The sequence below is a fragment of the Felis catus genome, chromosome F1, assembly GCF_018350175.1.
Source record: "Felis catus isolate Fca126 chromosome F1, F.catus_Fca126_mat1.0, whole genome shotgun sequence".
NCBI classification, from domain to species: domain Eukaryota; kingdom Metazoa; phylum Chordata; class Mammalia; order Carnivora; family Felidae; genus Felis; species Felis catus.
In genome coordinates, this window is record NC_058384.1 from 30,230,277 (window position 1) to 30,245,179 (window position 14,903).

The following is a 14,903-nucleotide window of genomic DNA, read 5'->3' on the forward strand; positions in this document are numbered from 1 at the left end:
ATGGGATAGATGTTCATCTATTGTTGGACATTTACATTGTTTCCAATCTTTTACTATTAGAATTAAAATAGTATGTACCTTCACATGGAAGTATTTGACATCTCTGACAATTTCATCAATATAGAATACCAGAAATGCAAGTACTAGATCAAAAAGCATGAATATTTTTAATGCTTCTGTTATGTGTTATGAAGCTATTTACAGAAAGGCTGTACCCAAATCCACTCCCATAAGCACTGTGTATTAATGCCATCTTCATAGCAACTTGCCTATATTGGATATTACCAAGTTGACCGATTTGTTTAATCAAATATGGCATCTCACTTAATTTCAATTCTTTTCATTATTACATAGAATTTTTAAATGTGATGGTTGACACTTTCTTTATAAAATTTATTCCTAGCCTAAACAAGCATCCTAAAGTAGACTGTAAAAACTGCATTTTTCAAGAGAAAACAAAACTGTTTTAGCCCTTCCCCATTGTTTGCTAGGTACCCAGGTAAACTTAATGCTTGAGATGGAGCTATGGAAACAAAATTTGAGTCCTATCCCATACTTTTTATCAATTACAAAAATCATGAAAATCACAAAACTTACAAGAATACATTATTTCTATTGAAATTTGTCACCCACACAAGCTGAATAGGTTTTCCTTTCTATCAAGATTAGGCCTAATAGACAAACTTACACAAATGCCGACATTACTATAACATTAAAAACATTATCCTTTTTATAAAAAACAACCCTGTTATTGATAAATCTCAAAATATAAACAGAAAATACCTAACACATTTATAATTTTTAACACTTTAGAAATATAAATGACACCTTTCTAAGCGCCATTGAAGCTTCTAAAATTGGAGATATTAGCTATTTTAAGCTATGAAATTAGAAATTCATAAAGTTGAATAAAAACTCTGTGTCTCTCATTAAATTTCACTGATTTTCTGAAAGACTGCAAAGAATATTTGTTAAATTTGCTTGGCCAGAATTAGGACCTGACATTAACAGGTCTGATAAAATACCGCTGAACAATGCTCAAAATCATTTTCTGAACCAGGAATTCCAATTCAAGAAATTCATGCTACAAATAGTTCTCAAAAAAAGAAAACAGAAGTATACAAAGACATATAAGCAAAAGTACTAGAAACAATTTAAACACCAATTAATAAGAGAATAGCTAAAAAAAATTATAAGTCTATAAACCAAATATTCTTTATTCAAAGAAATAATAGCAATATTTGCAAATATAGTAAAACCTTGGATTGCAAGTAACTTGCTCTGCGAGTGTTCCACAAGATGAACAAACATTTCCAATAAATTTTAACTTGATAAACGAGCGATGTCTTGCAATAAGAGTACTACACGACGCCGAATGTCACATGATCACAACTGAACCAATGATTCTTGAAATTCACTTTGATATACAAGTGCTTTGGATTATAAGCACGTTTCCGGCACGACTCATGCTCGCAAATTAAGGTTTTACTGTACTTACGTAGCGTTTACCATGTGCTAGGTACTATTCTAAGGGTTTCACATATATGAACTGCTTAATCTTCACATCAACTATAGGAGGTAGGTAACTATCATCCCTATTTTAGAGATAAGGAAATGGAGACACAAAAACGTTAAATACCTTGCCCAAGGTCACACAAGCTAACAGTAGTCTGACTCCAGATTCCTTGTTTTTAATCACTACACTGGTCTCTCTTAACACAGACCTATATATACTGCTAGGGAAAGTCAACCAAGGTACACTGTTAAGACAGGGGAAGAAAACAAGCTATAGAACAATATGTAGGATCCATTTTTTTTTAACTAGACGGGTAGGGAGAATATGTTTATACACAGAGGAAAATTTCTCCTATTTCTAGAAAGTGGAACAGGGCATAAAAGTGACTAGGAGGGGAGATTTTTTATTTTTATTTTATGTACTTCTATATATAGTTCAAATGTATTGCTTTACATATTAGTTTCATAATAAAAAAAAAACTTGTTAATAAAAAAAGAATAATTTCACCCCTGGGGTCCCCAGGTAATTTGGGGTTACTCTTTCCCGTCCCTCATCTCTCCGATGTATCCACATGTGCAGGCTTTTCCAATCATTTTCTTCTAACCTAGGCATTCACCTTTTCTCTGACTCAGCAGCCAGCGATTATGCACTGAGCACCTTCTGTGCACCAAGTATTCTGCTAAATGCAGGGATACAGACGATGCAAATGACACAGTCCCTAATCTTAGAAACTTAAAGTTTTAACGACACACACGGCCTTGACTGAATACAATTACTTTCTCACCTTTTCCTTCCCAAACAGAATTAACGTAAGGGATTCATTAATAGGAACAATAAACATTTTAAATCTCTCTCCTAAAAGCCTGTCTGCTATATCCAACTGCCCACTCAACACCACCTGGATATTTAATAAGCATCTCAAACTCACAAGCCCCAAACTGAAGCCCTGATTTTTTCCCTCAAAATCGACCTCTGCCACAGCTTTCCCCATCTTAACAAATGGGAACTCACTCCATTCTTTTAGTTAGTTAAGCCAAAAACCTTGCAGACGTGTAAAGCACAATCAGGTCAGTTCTATCTTCAAAACAGATTCAGAATCTAACAATCATGTCTTACCACTTCCACCTCTAATGCTTTGAGCGAGCTACAATTATTTTCACCTGGATTGCCACAAAAACTTCCAAACTGGTCTCCCTGCTTTTGCCTTTGCCCTCCTAGACTACATTTTCCACAAAGCAGCCAGAGTGAGCCCTATCTTGCCACTCCTCTGCTCAATATCCCTCAGTGACTTCCTTTTTATTCAGCATAAAAACCAAACTATAAGCCCACAGAAGGAAGATCTGCCCACCGGCCTCCCCACTTCCCCAAGCTCTTCCCATTCTGCTCCAGCCACAGTAACCTTGCCGTTTCTTATACCCCAAATACACTCTTGGCTCCTGGCCTCTTTGTTCTCTCTTTCTAAGATGCTCTTCCCTTTTACATATCCACAACATTCTGCCTCTTACTTCCTTCAGTTCGCTGGCCAAACGTCCCTTTCTTAATAAGGTGACCACTCTAGATAGAATAGTAACCCCCCCACACACCCTTTTGGCATTCCCTTTTCCTTCTTTTATTTCTCCATAGAATTTATCTCCGTCTGACATATATTTACTGATGTATTTGCCTATTATCTTTTCTGCTTCTCAGTGTAAGCTCCATGTGGGCAAAGTCTTCATTGGTTTTGCTCACTGCCATGTTACAGCCAAGCCTGTATCCCAGTAAGCGCCAATTTGTTTCTAACTAAACAAATTAAAAATGGAAGGAAAATGAGTCCAAGAGACTTACGTGAATCCTGAATAGTCCTGTAAGCGGGAGGAAGCTAAAGCCACAAATCATAAATATTCAAGCATTTGTATTACAGAGAAAACAATTGTTCAACACTTATTTTTCAGGAATAGCTATTTATACATATGAAAGTAATGTGTTTGTGACTTATGCACAACCTTCTAATTCATAGAGGTAACAAAGAAAATACCACTAACATGTAAAAGATAGCACACCGCCCGTCAAACAGTTCACTTGATTGCTCAAGTGAGCAATACAAAAAATTCGCCTAGATTCTTCATTCTCTAACTGGAATCCATCACAGGTCCCACTGAGTCTACCCTCAAAGCATAAGGGCTAGAACCATTATCTCTTGTCTGGACTATACATTGCTCGCAGCCCGTTTGTAATCCATTCCCTATACAACAGCCAGAGTGATCTTTTTAAAATGTAAATCAGATCTTGTCACTGCTTTAGATAGATATCCAGGGGTTTTCCAATGCACTTGAGTAAAAGCCAAAGTCCTTACCCTTCAGTACAAGACTCCTGCCTATTTCTCCCATAGCCTCATATACGACGACTGCCCTCACCTGCCATACACTGCAACCAAATTGTCTCCTTTCTTGTTTATCGAACGTTGTTTTTGCTTTTGCTTTCTTAACATTGATCTCTCCCACTTACATCCAAATGGTTGTCATTCAGCACTCCTCTTAAATGGCACCTTCTTAGAGCAGGCTTCCTTGACTACCTAATCTAAAGTAGTCCCCCAGTCATCCTATTTTAGAGTTCTCTGTTAGAGATCAGTGGAGTCCCTATTATTAGCCAATATTATCATGCTTTTGGTTTTCTGTTGGACTCTCCACAAGAATGAATGTAAGTGTCAAAAGGGCAAGCTCTTTTCCTGTGTTGTTCACCTAAGAGAGAGTCTAGCGCATAATACACACTCAATAAATTTGCTGAATGTTAAATGAATCTACGGTCCCTATTTGCACTTTAATTTAATATCTTTGTGTTATAAAATCTTCGTAAAATTAAACAATAACAGTCAACAAGAAATGAACAGTCAACAAGAGATCCTCCCTCACCAAGTTTAAATAATCCAGGGCAAATTCTATGATCACGTAGCCATCCAGAGTCAGGTATGGCCAACAATAAAGGAAAAGAAGCTTGGTAAAGATCACCTGAAACAGTAGAATTTAATTGATAAAGATTTTCTCAGAACTAAAGTAAAATCAGTTGCAACAGCAGCTTTAAGAAGTGTAAGACAGAGTGAGAAGATGGCAGAAGAAAACCGGAAGTGTGTTCTGGAGAAGGAAGAGAAAGAACAGGAAGAGGCTGCAAACAGCAGAGGCAAACTGGAATCGAAAATTTGCCACAGATAATCTCCAACATGAATAATCCACCCTGGGTAATAGAATATTGACTATAATTACATTCATCCTACTGACCTTGTTCTAAATTATTATGGATTATTACTACGCAAGTTATTTTGTTCCACACCAGAGGTGGCTGTATTTCGCTATCAGATGACATGACCTCTAATTCAATAATGTCTGTAATGCACTGGTATCCTCAGATAAAAGCTGTCTATAATGTCTGAACAAAGGTGAATTAGTTATCCAATTCACACACGCAATTAACTCTCTTAATACCTGAGAGACCATGGAGCCCCTTCTGAATTTCCTATTAAATACTACATATGGAGGTCTTCCCTCCATCTGTAGTTATCTTGTGCTGTACTTCATAATAAACAATATTAATAGTTTATTGCCCCCGTCAAAAATCTTGCATTAGTTATCATAAAAGACCTCATTCCACAAAGCAATGACTCATTTTCCTGGGAAAATGCATTAAATTCAAAAGCCATGCCTATTAGTAAAACACAACACGTGTTTATTCTCAGTAATGTAAAAATAATAACAACACCTTCGTGAAATATGGAAAATAATTTAATTTTTTTTTACTATTTAAAAAAACACCTCTTAAAAGCCAAAAGGCGACTGTTTATTTTGTGGGTTTGTATTTATATGCTGTATTTAGTCATTCCAAATAAAAGACTATTTATTTAAATTCAGGTATTAAAGGGCAAAAACAAATGAAAACAGTATTTTTTTGCCACCTGTTCCCTCTACCAAGAGCTGAAATTTCATAAATAGTTTGAAGGCAGGGCACCATGCCTCTGCTTTGTACGCATATGTGATGCCAATGGCTGTGTTCGTAAAAACCCAGATCAGAATAACTAGGTAATGTCAAACGTTAAGCAAATACCCGTGCATTCTAAAAGAGGAGGTAATTAATTAATTCTTCAGGGGATGCTTTTTAAGTCGTCTAACATTAATGTATCCTTTTCGCAGAGAACAAAATAAAACCCCTAAAATACAACCTCGCTCTTTTAGCACACCTTCACCTTAAAGTTCTCATCAGAGTAGACCAATTCTAGGAGAAAGTAAGTAGTTATGTATATCGAACAAGGTTACTGTAGTTCAAATGAAATCCGCTGCTCACCTGGGTTTTCGTTTTCCCTCACAACTCAAAGAGAGCAGAGGAATAAGGAAACAGTTTCTTACATGTGTTTTATATGTTTCATCTGCTCATGCGATGACAGAAGTAAGAAGGACATTATGGAAACGGAAGAGCTAAGGAGATGATGACATTCTTTGCTCCATAAACAATTTAAACCACAAACTAACCTTCCGCGTGCTGCAGCACAAGAAATACCGACTCCTCAGAAATGATGTACTTGTGCAGACACACCATGTTGGGCACACAGCGGGGGATGATGGTCTTTCTGTTCCTGCTGTATTCACTGCTTTTCCTTAGACCCTGACAGAGAACAAAAAGGTCAGTTGTACCCTCAGTTGCCTTTGGAGCCTGCTGTGCTCTGTGTTTATCAACCAAACTAATCTATCCGAGTTACTCTGGGCTTCAGAGAAACCACTCATCTGCTGCTCTATGCCCCTCGGTCCCTGGAGGCTCTGCTGATGGCATCTGGCGTGAATCCAGAGAACGGAAGATGCCACAAAGCTGCCATTAAAATCAATTACGTGGGTCAGTGTTTTTATTAGAGATGCTCTCAAACTAAGTCATCAGGATGATACACAGTTATTTCTCTATGACCTTTTCTTAAGTTTTATTTTACATATATAGACAGATCTTTAAAACAGTAGACATTGTGAGATCATTCAAATTTCTGAGACACAAAAGGTATTCCTGACGAAACAGGTGATTTAAAATTTCAGGCCAAAAACAGTATAAAGACTATTTTAAGACTTCTCCAAAGGAACAAGGTGGGTATAGTTTCTGGTTACCCTGGTTTAAAAATCTGGGGAGATGCCAGTGATAAAGTATACTCAGAAAGAAATTTGTTTCCACATATGTTAATGTAACTTACTGCCATGCTGTAAGAATCTGAAAAAAATACATAAAACTAACCTGAAATTGATTAACTCTAGATGCTGTAGAAATGATTAAATTAGGATATTTTAGAATATGTACTGTCATAAGCCATTTCAATTTTGAAATTACAAAATTGAGGGATGTTTCTTTTCTTGTTCCTAGAATTTAGATTAAAAAAAAAGAAAAAAAAGAGTGCCAGGAATGTAGATAACACTTTCCCAAATACCTGAAACAGAGACTTCAAGGCAAAATTTCAGTTCTTAGGGACTGTAATCATAATCAAAGGGCAACTGTGTGCAGTCCTCACAAATTACACAAAATGTTTTAGAGGTATATTTAAAGTACACACTATATATTTAAACATGAGGGAATGAGTCTTCAACTTATCCAAATGACCACCTCTAAAGGCATGCTATAAAGTATTTATCAACTGTGACAAAAAAAAGGAAGTAAAAGAAATACAGACCACCACAAACACAAAAGAACATTCAAATACCCAAGAAAAAACATTAAATATTTTTCTTTCAGAAGCATAATTTGAAAATAAATTCCTAAATTCATTCAACATACAAATTCTACTTACTTTTAAAATGAATGTCTGCTCTGTCCTTGTGTCCATTACAAGTAAAACCTACATAAAAGACATGAGTAATGAATCATTCACAGTACAATGAAACATGGACTTGTAACTTTTTGAAACTATACTTTAAAGTTTTGGGGGATGGGGAGAGTGTTGGAATTGACTCCACCAAAGTTGTTAATTTCTGAATAGATTTTTTTTTTTTTAAGTAACCAAATCACAGGCTTAAAACAGTCTTATCTAGAGTAGGTTTTACTGGGGTTCATAGGTGGCTCAATGGGTTAAGCATCCGACTCTTGATTTCGGCTTAGGTCATGATCTCACAAGTTTGTGAGTTCGAACCCTGAGTCAGGCTCTGTGCTGACAGTGTGGGATTCTCCGTCTTCCTCTCTTTCTGCCCCTCCCCAACTTGCTTGCATGTGCATGCTGTCAAAAAAAAACATTTTTTCAAGTGGGTTTTATTAGTTTCCTTTTCTAAAAATTCCATATTTTAGAAACATTTCTATATATTTACTTATTTCTATATATAGAGAATATATATATATATAATTATTTATATATTTTCTTAAGAAATATATTTAGGGGCGCCTGGGTGGCGCAGTCAGTTAAGCGTCCGACTTCAGCCAGGTCACGATCTCGCGGTCCGTGAGTTCGAGCCCCGCGTCGGGCTCTGGGCTGATGGCTCAGAGCCTGGAGCCTGTTTCCGATTCTGTGTCTCCCTCTCTCTCTGCCCCTCCCCCGTTCATGCTCTGTCTCTCTCTGTCCCAAAAATAAATAAACGTTGAAAAAAAAAAATTAAAAAAAAAAAAAAAAGAAATATATTTAAAACAAATCGAGGAATTTGTTTTAAAATATATTTCTTAGGGGCACCTGGGTGGCTCAGTCGGTTAAGGGGCCGACTTCGGCTCAGGTCATGATCTCGCGGTCAGTGAGTTCAAGCCCCGCGTTGCGCTCTGTGCTGACAGCTCAGAGCCTGGAGCCTGTTTCCGATTCTGTGTCTCCCTCTCTCTCTGCCCCTCCCCCGTTCATGCTCTGTCTCTCTCTGTCCCAAAAATAAATAAACGTTGAAAAAAAAAATTAAAAAAAAAAAAAAAGAAATATATTTAAAACAAATCTAGGAATTTGTTTTAAAATATATTTCTTAGGGGCACCTGGGTGGCTCAGTCGGTTAAGGGGCCGACTTCGGCTCAGGTCATGATCTCGCGGTCAGTGAGTTCAAGCCCCGCGTTGCGCTCTGTGCTGACAGCTCAGAGCCTGGAGCCTGTTTCAGATTCTGTGTCTCCCTCTCTCTGACCCTCCCCCATTCATGCTCTGTCTCTCTCTGTCTCAAAAATAAATAAACGTTAAAAAAATTAAAATATATTTCTTAAAAAAATAAATTAAATAAAATATATTTCTTAGAAGGAAAAATTTTCCCTTATGGAATATATATGGTTAAGAGGAAGTAAAAAAAAAAAAAAATACAGGCATTACTGAAGTCTCATTTCTCTTCCTAAAACCCCTTATGTAGCGACTTGGTATAATGATCTCAATGACTCAGGCTCCAACTTAAGACTCCCTTTTGGTGCTACTTCTCTATCTAAGACTCATCCTAGCCCCTCTTTTGCCATTAGCAAATCTTGTCAGCTCTATCCTCAAAATGTACCCAAAATGTAAACTGACTTGCCAGCTATTACCCTGATCCAAACAAAGATCTACCTGGATTATAACAATGGTCTCCCAACAGATTTCTCTGCTTCCTCATTTGCTGCCCTATGGTCTGTTCTCTAAATAGCAGTCAGTGTTTTCTTTTAAAACAATAAATCCAAAAAATCACCTCAAGACCCTGCATGATCTCACCCACTGCCCCCTCAAGCAACCCCCTCCCCCCGCCCACCTTGGCAGATAGGAAGAGTGCCTATAGACAAGGGACTGATTTCCCTTTACCTACCAGGTACTAAGTGTTTACTATGTGCTATGCTTTAGCCATCAATGTTAATTCTTTCAACTACCTATAAGATACTTTTACCCTTCCTATTCTACATGTGAAAACATTAAAACTTCACCTATAGAAACCATAATGGTAGATAATAACAGCATGTACCATTTGCGAGAATTTCAGTGAAATAATCTTGTAAAACTGCTTGGTATCGCCATTTAACTATTATTGCTATCACTATTATTGCTTCTTCTCCCTGACATATGCCCCCCACAGCCCCTTAAAACAAGTACTCATCTTCCCATATTCAGCTCAAATGTCTGTCTCTCAATAACACTGATTCTCTCCTTTCTTCATTCACCCACTGTATACAGTACCAACCCCTTGAATTTGATTTTATTTGTTCATGTGTCTATCTCCCAACCAGATTTCAAGCTTTTCATGGGTATATCATAGGCAGAATAATGGTCGCCAAGGATGTTCATACCTTAATCTCCAGAACCTGTGAATATGTTATGTTCCTGGCAAAAAGAACTTTGCAGATGTAATTAAGGTCTACAGACCTTAAAACAGATTATCTTGGATTACCGAGGAGGCTCAATCAAGTCCCATGAACCCTGAAAAGCAGAGAACTGTCTCTGGCGAGAAGTGGAAACACAGAAGTGATAATGGCAGGAGAAATCAGAGAGATGTTAAGTATGAGAGGGTTACACAGTTGCTGGTGCTAAGATACAGACACCCGCATGTCAGCACTGGAGAAAGGCCACCAGCAGCTCCCAACAAGCATGAGAAGGAGCAGACAGCTTCTAGAAGCAAAGACTAGTGTTCAGCTGATAGCCAGTAAGGAAGAGTTCAGTCCTACGACGGCAAAGAAAAGAGTTCAACCTACAATCTGAATAAGCTTGAAAGTGGGTTTTTCCCCAGAGTCTTCAGTAAGGAACACAGCAGTGCCGGCACTTTGATTATAGCCCAATATGACCCACGTCAGGCCTCTGGTCCAAAGAACCTTGACATAATAAATTTAATTGTTTGAAGATGCTAAGTTTGTAGTGATTTGTTATGACAGCAATAGAAAACTAATACAGGGCAGAAATTGTATTTCCTCCAACACATAACACATCCCGATCCCATAGTAAATAAATGTTCAGTAAACACAGTGAACAAATTCAGGCTTAGAAGACAGATGGCAATATGTGAAGGGAGCTTAGAAAATAAGTTGGGACTAAAGTTTCATATTTGAGCATTCTCCATCAAAATAACAGCTAAAAACATGAGACTGTACCCCCAACGAAATGTTTACACTGTGCTGGATTTCAAAGAATTAAACGATATAATGCACTGAACAATCCAATGAGATAGGTATATCTATTTTTCCTTTGTGACTGGCTTTTTTTAAATTAAAATATAGCTGACCTACAATATTGTTAGTTTCAAGTAGTGATTCAACAATCATATCATATACACTATGAAATGCTTACCACAATAAGTGTAGTTACCATCTGTCTACCATACAAAGTTATTACAATATTATTGACTATATTCCCTATGCTGTCCTTTTTATTCTCATCATTTATTTTATAACTGTAAGTCTGTACATCTTAATTCCGTTCACCTGTTTCACCTATACCCCCAACAACCCTCCTCTCTGGCAACCACAAGCTTTGTATCTCCATATTTATGAGTCTGTTATTATTTTTCGTTTGTTCATTTGTTGTTTTCTAGATTCCACACATAAGTGAAATCAAATGGCATTTGTCTTTGTCTGATTTATGCCATTTAGCATATTCTCTAGTTCCATCCATGTTGTCATGAATGGCAAGATGTCATCCTTTTTTGTGGCTAATTTTCCACTGTGTACATGCACCACATGTTCTTTATCCATTCATCTATAGATGGACACTTAGGTTGCTTCCATATCTTGGCTATCGTAAATAACATTTCAGTAAACATAGGGGCACATATAATCTCTTCGAATTAGTGTTTTTATTTTCTTCAGGTAAATACCCAACAGTGGAATTACTGGATTATATAGTATTTCTATTTTTAATTTTTTGAGGAACCTCCATGCTGTTTTCCACAGCAGATGTACCAATGTATATTCCCACCAACAGTGCATGAGTATTCCCTCTTCTCCACATCCTCCCCAACACTTGTTATTTCTTATCTTTTGAATACTAGCCATTCTGATTATTATGAGGTGATACTTTGCTGTGGTTTTGATTTGCATTCTCATGATGATTAGATATGTTTTCTCATGTCTGTAGGCCACCTGTATGTATCCTTGGGAAAAATGTCTATGCGGGTTCTCTCCCATTTTTTAATCAGATTTGTTTTTGGTGTTGAGTTGTATGAGTTATTTATATTTTTGGACATTAATCCCTTATCAGATATATCATTTGCAAATATCTTCTTCCATTCAGTAGACTGCTTTTTCATTTTACTGATGGTCTCCTTCCTGTACAAAAGCTTTTTAGTTTAATGTTGTCCCATTTGTCTATTTTTCCTTTTGTTCCCCTTGCCTAAAGAGAAAGATCCAGAAAACTATTGAGACTGAGAATTGATTACTGCCTCAGGCAGTTAGGAAACTGTTGGTAACTTTCAATACTGTATTATGCTGTGAACTGCTGGAGCAGAAGTCAGACTGCTCTGGGTTAATAATGGGTGATAAGAAGATGGAAGCGATATATATAAATCTTTCAATAAAGAAATATGCCAAAAGAGGGAAAAAAACGCTAAAATGAAAGAGTTAGTGGGGACATCAGGTCCAAACTATTTTCTGATAAAATACACCTATTCTCCCCATAATTTCCCCTTGAGCTATATGCAATCTTGAATCTCCAAAGCATGGAACCACATTCAAAGAGCTTGAACTTTGAAACTTAATTTAACATGTCGTATGTGTAAAAGGAGACACTTCGGTCCTCTCTCTGCCTTTGCAGAGAGCTTAATAAACCTCTATCGAGTTTGTAAAGTAGTGTTCCTTAAATCCTCTGTGTTTTTGTACCAAGTTGTGACTGTCTTAAGCCACTCACCAGAATGTCAATCTTCTTTAAATAAGATACATCTCTATGAAACAGAAAACATTTCACGAGATAAAAGGTATGGAAGATGTACAAAAGAATTTCTTTCGTCTACCAGAAACCTCTTAACTGGCTGAACAGAATATATCCACATGAATCAGGAGTGATTCTTTGCTGATCTTACTTAGCCATGAAGCATGAAGTGGATCAGATAAAAAGACCAAATTAAGATCGACAAACATGGCTGGGAAGTGATGCTCTGTTTGCATTTACTTTCTTCTCCTACCAAGTTTGTTTGCAACTAGACAACGTTCACATTGAGGCAATAAACACAAGAACATATGTGATTTTTTTTTAAATGTGCCCTTTGACTGTCAATTTCTCCCAAACAGGTGTTGGCTAAATGATTATAAATTGGCCTCTGGATACACCTCTTCAACTGAGCCGTACAGGGCTGGTGATAATATAATTAGACCTAAAAACATCAGGCTGGTGAATGCTTTCCATCTGTTTGGCAATAATGTTTAGTTAACAATAGTCTTTAAAAGAAGCACCTTCAACTTCAGTTCTTAAAGTTATTTATAGAGCCATTCTTAACACACCAGCACTCCTGCTAACAAGAGCTTTAGCCACTTGGAAATTATTAGCCATACGGCTGTATACAAAGAGAAACGACTGCATTTAACATCTGTATCTTTCCAAATTTACACGCTTCAACCTCATTTAAAGTCATTTCTTAATGAACAGTGCTATGGCACTGCATTAATATTATAGTTGCATGCACAAAGATCATAAGGAGCCAAACATTTTTTTAATGCCAACAGTAGGCTAATCTGTAATGAAGCTGTCAGCATAAAGGACAAAATAATAGCTTCTTTAACCCTCAAACAGAATTTGTTCATTTGTGGACTAGAACACATCAATTTAAAAACTGCTCATGGGTTTGCTCACCTTTATAAAGACAAAAATCTAATTTGGTACTAATTTGATACAATTGTCTTTTCCAATAAAAGGCTCCTAAAACCATCTTTTATTTCATGATAAAACAAGTACTCTAACTAAAACTGTCATGAAATAATTACCTTGGATAGCATACCTTATTGAGAGAATACAATTAATGTATTTCTCCCTTTCATTTTTCACTCTCACTTATCAGCACTATATTAGCATATGGTCTAACAGAAGAGATTACTCCATCTTTGCCCGACGTAATATATAGAATGACTGCCTCTAACTTGGGGGGGGAAGAAAAAGCAGACAACTTATCCCTTAAGGATTGGCCTCATCTGTTCTTCAGTTCCGCCAGCACAATGAGACTTGCCCACTCTCCTTTCATAACGGTGGCAGGAAAGGCTTCAACTGATGATAGTCTAGGTTTTTCTATCCATTACAATAAGGAAGGCCTGATATTTAACTAGGTACCACTTCTGGGAAGACAGGAGGGGTGGGGCCATATATCAAAAGCATCAGATGATTTTTTCTTAAAGCATAGGAAGAATAAATTTGGAGAAAAGAGAGAGATGCTCCTATAAGACACTATCATTGTGGTGAGGAAGTGTGAAGGCTTTCCTCTGGTGAGGATTAAGTGTCACCCACTCTTGAAGCTGTTTACAAATTTAAATGTTGACATTCAATGTATATAAGTCTCTGAAAATAACTTTAGCTCCAATTCCTTTCAAAAGAAAGATTACGTGAGTAATTTGAGGGAATATCTATCTATCTCTACTTTGGTGCCAGTTACTTCACAGGATTCTAGAACAATTAATAAAAGTTAAAAAAAAAAAAAAGTCTACAGAGGTAGTCATATCGGACAAGCACAGGCTTTCCCTTAATGACATCACACTACTATTTGTGTTTGCTAGATGTAATCTGAATGGACTTCAGAAGTTGTGTTAAGTTATACTACTGGGAATTCACATATAAATAAACATCTCGAAAAGAATGGGATCAATAAGAAAGAAGCCAGAGAAAAAATGGAAGCCCAACTCTGCAAGTTGAAGACACTTTTTCTCAACAGAGTTTCAGCCAGACAAGAATATACTTACTGTCCTCTGTTAAAAACTAACTTAACCATGATTAGATAAATTATCAACTGAACCCATCTTGGCAGTATTATAGAAGTTGGTAATCTTACTTTTATGCAGAATTTTTTTTTAATAGACTTCACGCCCAGCATGGAGCCCAATGTGGGAACTGAACTCACAAGCCTGAGATCAAGACCTGAGCTGAGATCAAGAGTTGGAAATGTAACCAACTGAGTCACCGAGGTGCCTCCGCAGAAACAGCTTTAAGCAACAAAACAAGGGCACTAAATCTTTGCTTCCTCCCTGATACCATGTGATGATAATCAAGTTATTTCTATTTACTGCAAAAACCCATCTCATTTTGTATGCTTAGTATTCAAACTGTATTTCCACTCTTATTTAATTCCATACCTTATTCTCATGACATCTCTTATAAAATTTCAACTACCAGAAAACAAGGAATAGTACTAGGTAACCTTTAATACCAACAACTCTCCCTACTGGGCCCTAACTTTCTCTTGCCTTAACATCAGAAGGCTAGCAACAGTCCCTGTGCCACTGCCAGCAACTCCAAAAGTAAAAGATGTTGAGCCCACAGGGGGCCTCGGTGGCTCAATCAGGTAACCATCTGACTCTTGATTTCAGC

General features: G+C 37.0%; 1 protein-coding gene across 18 annotated transcripts in view; it reads right to left on the minus strand.

The window, feature by feature from the left end:
* Window positions 1-14,903, minus strand: part of RPS6KC1 (ribosomal protein S6 kinase C1) — a 347,664-nt gene that overhangs the window by 203,061 nt on the left and 129,700 nt on the right. For all 18 annotated transcript variants that reach the window (XM_045048944.1, XM_045048948.1, XM_045048949.1 and 15 more), the window contains 2 exons: window positions 7,299-7,346; window positions 6,010-6,142 (listed from right to left, as the gene is read on the minus strand). In XM_045048944.1, the coding sequence (XP_044904879.1) occupies window positions 6,010-6,142; window positions 7,299-7,346 (181 nt within the window). The remainder of the gene's footprint in view (window positions 1-6,009; window positions 6,143-7,298; window positions 7,347-14,903) is intronic.